The sequence below is a fragment of the Scophthalmus maximus genome, chromosome 11, assembly GCF_022379125.1.
Source record: "Scophthalmus maximus strain ysfricsl-2021 chromosome 11, ASM2237912v1, whole genome shotgun sequence".
Classification (NCBI taxonomy): domain Eukaryota; kingdom Metazoa; phylum Chordata; class Actinopteri; order Pleuronectiformes; family Scophthalmidae; genus Scophthalmus; species Scophthalmus maximus.
Genome location: NC_061525.1, coordinates 1,720,230 through 1,734,951, shown reverse-complemented (window position 1 = coordinate 1,734,951; position 14,722 = coordinate 1,720,230). Strand labels below are relative to the sequence as shown.

The window sequence follows — 14,722 nt, the reverse complement described above, 5'->3', positions numbered from 1 at the left end:
TAAACTAATTAAATGATCTTTATGTACGATTTCAATGCCTTGTATGTTTTCATGCTGGTGGATTGCCTGAGCCAGGGGCTCAATATAGAAAGCAAACAGCGTGGGTCTGAGACAGCAACCTTGTCTAGTTCCTCTTTCCAGTGTGATTGATGGAGATAGTGACCCATTAATTTTTATTCTTGCTGTTGGTTGTTGATAAAGCGTCTTAATGATCCATACCGATTGTTCGTTAAAGCCAAATCTTTCTAAAGTTTGATAGATGAATTGCTAATTGACTCTATCAAATGCCTTTTCGGCATCAAGGCTTAGTAATACCGCTGCTCTATTTTCCCTTTTTATTCTAATCAATTATTCTATCAAATGCAGCGTCCTTCTGATATTGTCATGTGTTTGCCGGTTTTTAACAAATCCTGTTTGGTCTTCATCAATTAGTTCAGGGAGAATATTTTCAAGTCTTTTTGCAATAATCATTGTGTACAGTTAATAAACCACGTTTAGAATTGAGATCGGTCTATTATTGCCACCATGTTCCATATCTTTCCCCTCCCATTCTGTAGTCCTACCACCAAAAAAAGATGAGGGTCACAGATTTTGTGTAGATTTTCGAAAACCCAAATGCTGTCACTGAAACAGATGCAAAACCTATCCCGAACATCAATGAAATTCTTGAGTCACTTGAGCTTCTCTTTTCTCCACTATTGACTTAAATAGTGGATATTGGCAAGTACCCATGGATCCAGACAGCAAAGCAAAAACTGCCTTTGTCACTAATTCTGGATTGTATCAGGCCTTTCGGTCTCAAGAATGCACCTGCCACATTCCAAAGGCTTATGGAGAAAGCCCTGGATGGACTGCAAAGAGAAAACTAAGTCTATTTAGATGACATCATTGTTTATTCATCCTCTGTGACTCAGCATTTCCAGCAGCTGCAGATTGTAATGGATGGAGTTACAAAGCCAAATTGACAATAAATTGACTCAAGAAGTACAGATTCTGCTTGAAAGAAATCAGATTTCTTGGACACATTGTGACTGGTGAAGGAATCAGTGCTGATCCTGGCAAAGTTAAGGCCATTCAATCCCATCCAGTACCAACAAATCTAAAGGAAGTTCAGAGATTTTAGGGGCTTGCTGGATGGTATCATTCAAGAATCGCCATGACAATCTGCCTGTACTCGAAAAGAGAGGATAATATCCCCATATCCCTTAAAAAGTTAGAGAAGAGCAACACAAAGACCCTAGTGTGGAGAAAATAATGAAGCAGCTAGTTGAAGGAAACAATAAATGGAACAGGATTTTGTTGCCTTCAAAGAAAAGGAATACCACAAAAAACAAATATCAGCAAACCAGTTCCACTATATGCTCTACATTCCCCATAGTATGGAGCAGGAGGCTTTATGAAGTGATATACTGGCCTGGAATGTGGACCAATGAGAAAACATTCATAAAACTCTGTACAGTTTGTCAAAGTCTGGAAGCAGATAGTCAGAAACCTGCTGGAAAGATGCAAGAACCCAATGTCAAAGGCCTAATTTAGATGCTGAGTATTGACCTTATGGGTCCGTTACCGAGAAGTCCAGAAAGTACCTGTTGGTAGTGGTGGATTACTTTACCCGTTGGGTTGAGTTTTCTCCACTGCGAACTTCTACAGCCCAAACAGTAGCTCGATTCCGAGGAAGGAGATCTTTACAAGATGGGGTTAACCTGATCACATCTTGTCTGATAGAGGAACAGTTTGTGTCTGCGGTATTCCGTGAATTATGTGAAAAATGGACAGTGACTCCTAAACTCACAACTGCCTAATCCTCAAACTAACATGACTGAAAGAGTTAACTGTACTTTAAAAAGTATGATAGCTTCCTATGTGGATGATAATCATGGCAAATGGGATCAATATCTTTCAGAATTCAGATTTGCCATAAACCTGGCTGTGTAAGAAACTACAGGAGTAACACCTGCAGAACTTGGCTGGAAGCTCAAAAGCCCAATGGACAAAATTCTGAAAGGGAAGATTTATTCCCCTGATGCCCCTGCTTATGATTTCATTCATCAACTGGAAAGCTCAAAGCTGAAGTTGAGGTCAATATCAGAATGTCACAACAGAGGCAACTGAGGAATTATAACAAATAACGCTGCACTGTTGGTTTTAAGTCCAAACAAAGATTGTGGTTGAGAAATTTTCCTCAGTCATGTGCTAACGATAAATTCACAGCGAAGCTGGCCAAAAAAGTGGAAAGGTCCATATCGAGTTGTTAGACCCCTCAACTACAAAATAGTTTTGGAGGATATAGGACATAAGGACTGTTCATGTCTGCAACCTTAAAGCTTTCTACCCCAGTGCTGAAGAATTGAAGTACCTGGAAAGAAAAGAAATACTGGATATTCTTCAGGAAAGCTCAGAGGAGGAGGATTTCTTAGGATTCTCTGACTGATTATCTGAAAATCCAAAACTAATCTCTGAACTCCCACTGAGCGTGGTTTTATCAAGGGGGGTGGAGTGTAGCAGAAAGAAGTAATACAGGGAGTACCTTTCTTCCTGGACAGGAAATTAAAGGTAGGAAGGAGGGGGAAGGGAGATGATAGATCAGGCACACACGTGAGCTGAAAAAAAGGATGGAAAGTCTAAACAAAGAAACCATGGAGGACAGACTGAAAAAAAGTGAGAGTAACCAAAGGAGAAATTTGAAGTTTAATCTAACTTTGAAACAAATAAAGAGTAAAAGCTAAGAAACAGTAAAATCATAGTCAACCAAACTTTGATGAACCACTAACACCCGGTCATAAAGGAACTTGCTGAACTTTGGAGTGGGTGGAAGTAAAGACAGATAAGTCAAGTCCCCAATCTTTAAACTCTCCTGGCTGCCTCTATATGCCTGCCTCCAATCATCGATGTTCATATCCCTCCTTGGACCTTCCCCCCCCACAAACACTTCATCCTATACACTCACACCTTCATATTTTTATGAACTCAACTGGACTGGCCACACAATCTCTCTCACACACACTAGGGTTGTCACCAGAACCGATACTACGGTACCAAGTCAGTCTAAATCATTCTGAAAACCCGACTGTACTTGTTTTTCTGCAGTAGCATGAGTACCATAGGAACCAAGGCAGTAATTCTTCTGGAACTGATGGGGGAAGCATATAGCCTACAAGTGTTGTAGTCTGTCCTCAAATGGTAAAAAGGAAGAAGAAAAACCTCCAGCACACTGGAAAAGTAAGAGTGGAGACGGCAACAATTTTCTGCTCCGTCCCTACAAGAGTCTGATGCATTCGAGGCGGAAGAGTACGACGTTATAATTAATGCGCTAATGCCAATATGCAAACGATGCCATCGTGCATTTCAAACCACGGTAGTTAACAGCTGAGAGACAGGCATCAAGATCAGTTCAAATAATTCAAGGTGATATTAAAATCATATACAAACTGTTAAACTTCTAATCAATATCATACACGTTACATTTGTTTAAGGCAGAAACCTCCTCACGTTTTGCTTCATTCAATGTTAGCAATAGCCGTTAGCTAACAACGCTACTGCTAAAAGCTGTTCAGTCTGTCCAGTCAACATGTTGCTGATGTTCAGAGTATAAAAGGTATGTGTGCGTGCCTGTGTGTGCGTCTGTGCATTCGCGAACCTTAGTACTCTAGCTGTAGTCTCTACTGCTTTCTTAGTCATTATCAGACAGTATGTTTGATAACTGAAATCTCTCTCTCTTTCCCCCCCAGTATGAGCCAGAGGAGGATCAACCAGGAGCAAAGTCAGCAAACCGTATCAGAGGATCTTCCGAGGCAAAGACAATATAATTTCTACATCTAATTTCAGTATTGTTTTAAATACTTGGAAGGCTATATACACTGTTTTTCTTTTTTGCCATATTAAGAATTGCCTAATTTTATTTATTATATCTAGAAGCCATGACTTCCAATGGCTCGGTTTAAAAATAGTAAAGCTTTACCATAATCAATTTGATTGCATTTATTATTTGAAGTCTACACCACTATTGTTGTTCTTAATGTTCAAATATTTTTTTAATAAGAGTTTTTGTTTAAATATTATTGTTCTTGTCCTTTTTTTACACCGTGGTATCGAGAACAGTGTACTTTTGGTGCTATCGGTACCGACTACTAGATTTTTGGTATTGTGACATCCCTAACACACACATGTAAACACAGAGCGAGAGAGACCTCATTCTCTGTATTAATTTAAAGAGTGATTATATTTGAGGTCCTTATTTACATTTGTTTGTCATTCGTTAAAATTAAGAGACATTGATTTGGACTCTGAATATAATTTGTATTATCATTGTTGTTGGAAAATATTAAGTGATTTACCTGTTTGATTATACTGTTACCTAGTTGAATATACTTTATTTGATGAACCTTCTTTGATGTGTTGACTTTTGTTTTGTACCTTTTGTAGCCAGGGTACAAAAGGTAAAAAATGTAAAATTTGTAAAAATATCTAAAATATTTCAAATAGTGACAGGAATATAACTTATTTTCTCGTGTAAAGTGCCCAACAAGCAATTTGGTCATTTAGTTTACCTATGCTACAAAGTAGAAGAGATTATAAATCCCATCACTGCGAGTATAAATCGGTTTTCTTCCTTTAAATTGCTTAACCTCCAAACAAGGATTTTGTTAAATGGATAGTTTGTATGGGCTGTGCATGGAGTTTGGCATTAGGGGTGAAACCTCAATAATTCTTCCCACTGTACACACTCAATAGATAAGGAGTTTAAATGTTTAGGGATATAGTGTTAATCATGGCAGTGTAAATCCTTGCAGCTGTTAGACAAAATTATTTCACAATTTGAACAGTGTCACAAGATCAAAGCATACATGGTAAATACTCTAATATAGCCTCCTTTGCAGCATGCTTTAGATCATCCACCTGTACCTAAATAGCAGTGCTTACACAAAAAAGAAAATTACAAATAAATCTGATAAATCTGACAAAAAAGGAGTAGAAATGCCATTAAAGCTGACAGAGGTGAAACTGACAGCTTTGGCTGCACTGACACTGACAGAACAGGTTAGTGAAAGCTTCATCGTGCTCTGACAGGAGGATGTGGAGGAGGAAAGGGGAAGGGAGGTGGTACGCGGCGGGGGGAGACTCAAACTTAAAGGTCAACTTTATCTGCTAAGGACGGAGCAGACACAGCAACATAGCTTTGGGATTTTTTTTCACGGATCACCAAAAAGGGATGCTCTTAAATGGTTGGTGTGTGTGTGTGTGTGTGTGTGAGTGTGAGTGTGAGTGAGTGAGTGAGTGAGTGAGAGTGAGAGAGAGAGAGAGATTTTTTTGATTTTTGAAAACAACTTTTATTAAAAGATTCACCAGAAACATCAGGGTTGTTTTACCAATGCACTAAAAATAAAAACAAAAAATAAATCAAAGAATGCATCAAATAAAATAAAGTCATAAAAAAACAGAGTGAAAGATGAGCTGAGAGAGAGAGATATGCATAATTTGTATTCATGGCATCCAAAATGTTGGAACAAAATCAATGACGTAATGGACTTCTTACAGACACCGTAAGGACCTCCAGCATCGCTGAAGTCACAAAGTTGTGATTTCCACTGGCAACATCTTAATCTGCTTGCAGGGATATATTATTATTTTTCAACAGACTGCTGCTGATGCATTCTATAGAGGTGGAGCTTCAATGTTCTGATAAAGTTAAAGTCACTGTTAAAGATTCTCCAGGTCATCACTCCCAGACATACAAACAGTATTTAACATAATCTCACATTAAAAGACAAACTTACCTTTTTGATGTATTGATTTTTTGTCCAATCAAATAACATACGTTTGGGGTTTTTTACCATACCATTTTTTGACCACTATTAACTTGTGTATGTCTGTGTGTGTCTGTGTGTGTGTGTGTGTGTGTGTGTGTGTGTGTGTGCGTGTGTACTGAAGCAGAGCGTCCATAAATCTAAATGCAGTACAGACTCTCAGGATAGTATTTTATTACATGACTATTTTTGCTACAAACATTTACCCACCAGCGTGGCAGATTGTATTCTCACAATTTTCTTGCCAAAGGGAAAACCTACCAGCATTTTGCACCATTGGCAGGTGTTTTTGTAAGACTGGTTTTGAACGAGTATTAACCAGTTGTGTTCTTGACGGTTTACATTCTACTTACTTGGAGGTCTTTGATGTTGGGGAAGGGAATTCCGATGGTGACCACTGCCCTGGCATTGTCGTCTGTGAAGTCAAGTCCTTCGCTCACTTTACCCCTACATACAGCAATCAGCAATGCACCATCTATAACACACACACACACACACACACAATAAATTACATGTGGTACACAGAAGAACTGATGTCACATTTGGTGCAGTTGTTACAAAATGAATTAATTGTGAAGACTTTCATGAAGACTACGAAATTTATGTTTCATCGCTAAATTACAGACATCAGGTAACCAAGCAAGCAGTTTCAAAATGATATCACAAAACCCGTGGCTGGTCCAAGACGCAGTCTAACCTCTTTCCTCGCAGTATTTGATGGCATTGTAGTAAGTCTGGAGGAGCTCGTCAAAATCCCCCTTGCCACCACCACGGGGCTCAGTGATCAAAGTTTTCTGCAGTTCTAGCTTCTCCCAGAGACCAGTGTTGGTCCACCGGTCCCGCAGCTTGTCCAGCATCTGATCAAACCACAAGAGGTATCATTGTTGTAATACAGATGTCTGTATGGCGTTTCAAACTTCAGTTGTCTCATCAAAAAGTAAAACGTTTTTTTGATGTGATGGAGGGTGACGCAATGTGTGAGTCATTTGAGATTCATGCAATTTAGTTAAGTTAGTGATCGGGGAGTCAAGCCACATTATCAAGGTCTAGTGGAAACACTTCCCCGACCAATCACAAGTCAATCTCAGCTGTCAATCATGACGTCTCACCCCCTTTTTATAGCATCAAATACAATATTAAAATAAAAAAACAACCTGCTAACATGGTTGAGGGGGGCTTAAGATCTACATCTGTACAGATGTTTTGGCTTCACTTTTAGTAGCTGCCACAGAGTCCATCTTTATATACCCTCTCTGGCGCAGCTCTAAAATGATGCAACAGCACAAAATCCTACACTATGTAGGCAAACAGCTTATATATAATCATAACTAGAGTCAGACCGGTATGGATTTTTGGGGGTTGATTAGGGACAAAAACATTTTTGAGGCAATATACCATACACTATATATATATATATATATATATATATACACACAGTATATATATATACACACACACACACATACACCTTTTCCCTTTAAAGGTAATTATTCCTAAGATGTCCTATCAAACATTTGACGATCTTATACCGTAATCGTTTTAAGAAATGCCAAATTTAATTTGGCATATTTCGTTTCTGCAACGCTCTGGACAAACGCAGATACTGTAATGACTCTAATACACGAGTGCATTCATTACAACCAACAAATATTAATTTTTTTAATGGAAAGTACTGCCGTGCCGATGGCGCAGAGAGTGAACCGGTTGAAAGTCTTGTTGTACTTCACCAAAATTGACAAATGTTTTGCAAGTAACAGCAGTTACACGAGCGATCTGTCGAAACATTTAGTTAAAGTACACTCTACTTCTGTTGGACTGTTATTTTTGTTTAAACATTTTATTTTTATTTGTCTTTTTCTGACATTAGACACTGACTTGTTTTTTTGGGGATAACCCGGATGGTGAGAAAAATCTTGATCAGATCGTGGATCGTGATTCTATCCCAAAAGACTGTCATATGACCTTTTGGCCTGATCTACCAGCCATAAATTAAGGATTGATATTTAAGAGTTTATCCATAAACTTTATAATGAATAACCACAAAAAAAGAAGAAGAAAAGAACAGGAAGCATTTAGCTCCTGTGTCCTCAAACAACATGGGTCCCCTGTCTTTACTTGCACTTGGAAGCTGATGTGTTTAAATCCCCTCTGTAATAAAATCACTGTTGCCGTGCTATTGTTAGTACAAAAAGTCAGCAGCTCTCAGGGGAGACATTGATCTAAAAGCCCTCATTCTAACATGGCCCCACTCATGTTTGTGCCGATGCAGATTACATCCTTGAATAAGCACGGCCTCAGAACCAAAGAGCAGCTTCACTGGCTCGGAAATGTGTTAGAAGGGTCAAGTAGAAGTTCTTCTTGTAGTCAACAGAAAACTTCTCAACAGGGTAATGGTGTCGAAAATGTAAAGTCTGAGCCAGATACAGATGGGGCCACAAGATGACAGGACACAGGGAGTACTCACCGATATCTTAAACCTACTCCATTTACCTGCATGTTCCTCAAAGCGCCACTCAAAGTTAAGCAGAGACGTACTCTGCAGGTTATGTGCAGTACAAAGGAAAACCACAAAGTCAGAGTGGGGAAGGAGACAGTAAGAGAGTGTTAATAGTTTTTTGCATGCGACATCATAGTGGTGAAATGTAGCAAGGGAAAGGTTTAATCAGGTTGGTGCGTGCTAAAACAAGTTAGGCCAGGACGTTTCCATAAATAAAACACATTCACTAAGTATGCAAGGGCTCACCCTTCACGTGCGTCTTCATATTCTGCAAACTGTTTGTCCTGCAATTGCTTTGCAGTGCAATCTTGCGCAGGAGATGAATAACTCATTTTATGTACTTAAGGCAGCTCTACCACTAAACAAAACAGCCATTATCTGGCAGGCTGCACTTGGAAAGGAGCTGATTCCACAAGAAGAAGAAGAGTAAAGAGAACCTTATATACCTGTTTTTTTCCTCGATAATTTTTTTAATCATTAGCAGGAAAGGTTACTATGACTTTTGCCTTGCTGTTTAATAAAAATGAATTAAAAGGTGCTTTGACAAGGTGACTGCAAATAGTACTTGCAAGGGTCCACCATACCCCTTCTCTAAGTACACCAAATCGCCCCAATTTGGTGTATCAAAAACCATCAACAATGGCAGCGTCAAAGAGAGGTGAGTAAAACACATTCATGTGCAGATGGAGTGAATGCCCTTAATTACTTACTAAATTATTAATTAGTTTCAACACAAGCACCCATTTCATGTAGTATACAGCAAAGCTTTGTTCTAGACGTGCTGACATCAGTAGGAAGTATTATAAAATGGTTTGATATTGTCCAAATGCAGGTATTTTTAAAGACTTCTCTCACACTTTACTCTCATATTCATCAGTGCATCACGAGGCGTAGCATACTGAATCTCACGTCACACTGTGCCCCGAGACTGACAGTCTTTACTCAACTCCCTTGCGAAGTTAGGAGGATTGACCTCAGAGGCCATTAGAAGAAACCAGAGTTTGATTTCTTTCTATATCATACAGATTCACTTTTAATAAAGAAGTTGTGAACAAAAAAGCCTAAAATATAATAATTTTTGATTGCGGGCGGCACGACACTCCTTGAGCAAGATACTGAGCCCCTAACTGTTCCTCATGCTGCCTCTTCAGTGAGTGTTTCAATGAGGTTTGGTAAATTGTTTTGTTTTTGTCGGGGGAAAATTTCCATGGACATTTTTTAGTCCCAGTCCATCCCTGTCTGCAGCACATGGTAATTCAACTAGTCTTCAAAGGAAAAGTTGTCAAATAAAGTTTAGTTTATTTATTGTCCACCACCTTTAGACTTTAACATGGTTCTTACAGAAGCAAAGTTAAGACCCAACATGACTGGGAATGAGCAGTATTTAGCACTCATATGTGCTAAATACTCCTCATTCCCAGTCATGTTGGGCACAACAAAGTGTGAATAATTTATTGTCCTTTCAAAGCATGGTAGATGCAATGCTCAGCCTTGACTGGCGTCACGGTAAAGTGGGCCAGATTTTGCTGCCAATTGGGACAGGGTGGTGAAGCAACCAGATAGAGGCAGTGAACTGTAGTCTTTCTCGCACTTTTGCACTTCCCGTCTCTTCCCCCCTCTTACAATCTCCCCATCTTTCCCCTGCTTTGCATCCAACCTCTCTCTATCTCTTTCCCCGTGTCCCCGGTGTCAGTGAGCTTTGTGGCGACACATTGCAGCTCCTCCAGTGCCTGCTGAATTATGGAAGAGATTTGGAGGCGCCAGCATAAATGAAACATGCAGCTAGGAGCCACATTTCGCAGTGCTGAGGGGAGACGTGTTGTTGCGGTGTAAATTATTCAGTTCCAAAATATCACAGCACCCATCACGCTGGTGGCAAGAAGCCACCTACCACCTCTGGCCTGCCACTCTTCCCTTGTCTTCTGCTCTACACATCCAAACCATACTAGTGACCACAATGGACCGCTGCATGACAATGCCTGCTGCCCAACGATGAAGACACTCACTGATATGACTTCTTTCTTTCTATCTTAAATAAATGTATGTTCTTTTAAACTGAGTTGAAATTTAAGTTCATGCTTTGAAAAATATCTCATCCATATTAATTGAATAGGAAAAGTCCATATACATATGTAAATCTGGGTATTTCAGAAAATGCACATTCATCATTATGAAGGTTGAATTTTATAAACTAGCAGCAAAAAACTACAGTTAAATTATTCAACCAATTTCACCATTGTGTTGCTGTGATAACTGTCAAATCAATCAGTTTCTTTGACCTTTTTACTCTCTCAATAACCGCTCCTCCAATAGACTTCAGACATGGCCCAATTTAATTCAAACTGCAACTGCTCTAAGTGCCATCATGTAAAATCAATACTTTCTCTTTTTAAAAAAGCTGTAGGTTTTAAGAAATATTCCTAGACAACATGCCGGTGAAAATCATACGACGCAGCTCTGTGGCACCAAGGAATAAGATATCTCAGACTCTAGAAACACACTTTGGATCAATTCAGGATTAGCTTGTCTTTCTCTGGGATAACTAGACAATAAGAGAAACACAAAGCATTGTCTTGAGTTATCAAATTACTCTAACGCCAACAGTGTACATCACCTTAAATCTATTCTCTTTAAAGACTTAACTCAAATTATCAGTTCAAATTATCAGTTTTGTGCTGAAATGATCAGATGATCTGAGAATCGACAGCCAATTTTTCAATAATTGTGTAAATGAATTACGAAAAGAAAAAAAGATAAAAGATTCACTGGTTCTAGTTGTATCTCTATTTTGCATCATTAACTGAAAACTCTTGGATTGGACTGTTGCTCTGACGAAAGAAGCTATTCCTTGACCTTTTGCAAATTGGTGAACATTTTTTCAGTTTTGTGAGTTACTAGATCAATTAATTGAGGTATTATTAATAACAGATTATAACTGAAGATCAACACATATAATCCCATTGTAAGGTTTCAACCTTAATCTAAAATCCCTTGAGATAACATGTTGCGATTAAGCCCAATACATATAAAACTGAACTGAATGTTCTCATACATTTTGTAAAAATATAATTTTAAGTTTTATTTCAAATGCATTGACAGCAACACGTTGCTGCTAAAGTGTTTGAAAGAGGCATCCAATACTGCTCCATTTCACGTGTTTTCTAAATCGAAAAATGTGAGCCTTCCAACAAGCTCTGCTTAGTCAGACAGCAGTAACCCTTAAGTTTCCACTGTAAAGACTCAAATAAAACATCGCCTCAGCACTAAAAGAAGAAAAAAAAACGGTAGGTTTATGCCACACTGAGCAAATTGACCCATGAATCTAATGTGCTCCCAGACACAGAGAGTAACAGTCTCACTTGGAGATAACAGTTCCTCTGGAGCTGTGTGACTAGTGCTCCAATAGCCTTGAGCTGCTGAGGACGATGCATGCTGGTGGGTGTTCACCCTGCAGTCTGCTTTGACTTTTTTTTGATACATGTTCGACAGAGACCAGGCGCTAGCAGCGGTTGCGTCTTCACACAGACAGTGAGGCGACGTCACCTATTGGCCCTTGTTTCAATCTCCTTTAAAAGCATCTTGTAGTCCCTGCCATCTTTTGCTGCCACTTTTGTAAAACCATGCTTTTTTAAACATTTTTATAAACCATCAGTCCCCCTCCCCTGTGGAGCATTGGTCCGTTCCTCTGGCGGCTGGGACCAGACGGCAGGGCCCGCTGTGATTTTAATGGGCATTAACTAAAGAGATGTTGAGGTTTAAGTCCTACAAAAACGCAGAACTGTTACAGGGAAGTGTGTGGGTCTGTGTGTGTGTGTGTGTGTGTGTGTGTGTGTGTGTGTGTGTGTGTGTGTGTGTGTTTCTGAGCATGATTACAGGAATACTTTTGTGCATCATAAGTAGAGCCCGATCAATATGGATTCTTGGGGGCTGAAGCCGATATAAGGGAGTACAAGATTTCCCATACATCAGCTGATATATATATTTATTTTTTTTAATCTGTCAATGATTTTACAAGACGTTATCAAAACGTTATGATAACTTTATGATAAACTTCTTTATGGTTAAGAAATGAAATTGAGGCTTGATGTTTTAGTTTAACCATAAACTTTATCATAAATAACTTTAAATACAACCAAATATATAGAACTTGAATTAAGAAAATATACATAATTTATTTTAAAATGAAAACAAAAGCAATATTTTTTTCTGCATTGTTTATTCTGTACAATAAAAGATTTCATATCGGTAAATATAAGCGCTGATACAGATATGTTTGTGAAAGGCTAATATTGGCCGATTTTATCGGCATAACCAATATATAGGTCCGGCTTTAATCTTAAGCAGAGTTAAAGTTTTCTTTGCATCTATTTGTCTAAGGTGTACCAAGGCCCTTGCTGGGAAATGACAACCACAGCTGTATAAATAAAACGTTTTTCTGATTTTTATAGATGTTATTAGAAATTTTACTTTACTGCTTTTTATTCTATCTGGCATATGAAGATAGTTAAGATCAATGCGTATCCTGTTGTGTGATTATGTTTCACGAAACCAGTTGTGTATGAGGGGCTGATAGCCATCACCTCCACACACTTAACAGGGATGTCTGGAGATTACCTACTGTATCCTCTCTGTGTAGCCTGCACACACACACACAGATTACAGAGCAGACAGGACTCAGCGGCAACAACAAGGCCCCAATGGGCTCCAATTAATATTCATTTCCCCTAATCTCCTCATCTTTAAGAGTTGACTACAGATTAAATATTTATGCATCAGCAGAGAGAGAAAGAGATAGAAGACTTCAACATCCACAGCTCATCTCTTCTTGGTTGACATCAGAGGCCGACAAAAATTTGGGTAAAATTATAAAACAACCGAGTCCAGAGTCTAAGCTTTCCCTCGCCCGGTGGGACAGCAGGGTCATCAGCTGTTTGAGAAAGCAACTGGATAGCAAGCGAATAAGGACTGCAGAGAAATCAAATCACTAGGTGTGACGCAATGAAATGCAAGTCAAACACGGACAACGCAAATATGCCAGAGGCAAAAAAGACTGAATTAGCCGCAGGCCAAACACAACTGTAAATGTCCATTTAACATGACACTAACTCATCACAGCAGATCAGTGCAGCACTGATGCCTGGCCCACCATGACATTGTGTATTTGCAGTTTAACCAGGGTGAGAGTGTAGAACATATAAGAGCAGATGAGGTGAGTAAGGAGTTCATACATAACCATGAGCTTCACAAATTCATACTTAGCTACTCAGACAATGGCAAAGAGCAAGGAAAAGCAGACACGGTTTTTCACTGCTGTAACATTTATCAAAACTGATTTTAAATGATTAAGAGGGTGTACGTATTTGGGGTTGGGTTACAAAATGATTTACTCATGTGTAGCAAGTAGCAGAGAAGTCATAACCATAAAAGTAATGATGTTAAACAAAACATGTTTCTGCTTTTATTGTATGTTGTGTGTAAATTCTGACAGTGGTTCCCAACATGGCAGTACAGAACCCCAAAACAAATCTAAGGCGTCTTGACATGATTAGCAAGATAAGATAAGATATTCTTTTAATCGTCCCACATCGGGGAAATTTTAAATAGGAAAGCAGAAAAAAACAAAAGAACATATGCTACACAAATAACACGGTCTTTATAAAACATTCTCCACTCTGTCCTTTTTTTCTGCAAACTACTCGAACATTTGCACATATAAGTGCTTCATTTAAAGGGGTTCCAAATAATTAACTATAGGAACTACTGCATTATATTATGGAGATATTAAGTTACTTTTTTTAAAATTTCATACTGACTTTAAACTCACATGTCTTGTTCTTTACCACAGCTAAGTGACTAAAACTACTAACTGACCAAAGTTACATGTAACATGCAAATGTGGACAAACACACGATGATGAATGAAATCCACTTTGTAAGCTAATGTGACAAGTGAGCTGTAGTGTACATTAATTATTCAGGAACAAAAACGCATAACAAACAAAGGGGGACAAAGTGTCCATGAGTGCGTCTCAGAAGTGCCCTCATTAACTGAAAGAGGATACAGTTCTGTGAGGATGACGGCTTTAAATTTCTGCCACTTGTTTTGTGTGATCGAAGTTAACACAAATACCTTTAAACAACAAAAGGGCTGGACGTGACTCCAGTTTGTGGTCTCTAGCTCCTCCCAATGGTAGAATGTGAAAACAAACAGTCCACCACCACCACTTCAATAAAATGTAATTTAATACTTTTTGCTGGCAATGATGTACAGTAAGAATAATGGGGGAAAAAATGTTCCATTGATGTAATCACCAGTCCAAACACCAAGGGAGTGGATTATATCACCTCAGTTTTCTGGTCTTAACACTGGCTCCCTGTCTGTCAAAGAGCTGACTTCAAAATGCTGCAGTGTATAAACGGTT

At 38.8% G+C, this 14,722-nt stretch overlaps 1 protein-coding gene across 4 annotated transcripts in view; it reads right to left on the bottom strand.

Moving 5' to 3' along the window:
* brip1 (BRCA1 interacting helicase 1) overlaps positions 1-14,722 on the bottom strand; it is a 74,125-nt gene that overhangs the window by 14,423 nt on the left and 44,980 nt on the right. For all 4 annotated transcript variants that reach the window (XM_035622531.1, XM_035622532.2, XM_035622533.2 and 1 more), the window contains exons 15-16: positions 6,502-6,661; positions 6,158-6,279 (exon numbers count right to left, since the gene is read on the bottom strand). In XM_035622531.1, the coding sequence (XP_035478424.1) occupies positions 6,158-6,279; positions 6,502-6,661 (282 nt within the window). The remainder of the gene's footprint in view (positions 1-6,157; positions 6,280-6,501; positions 6,662-14,722) is intronic.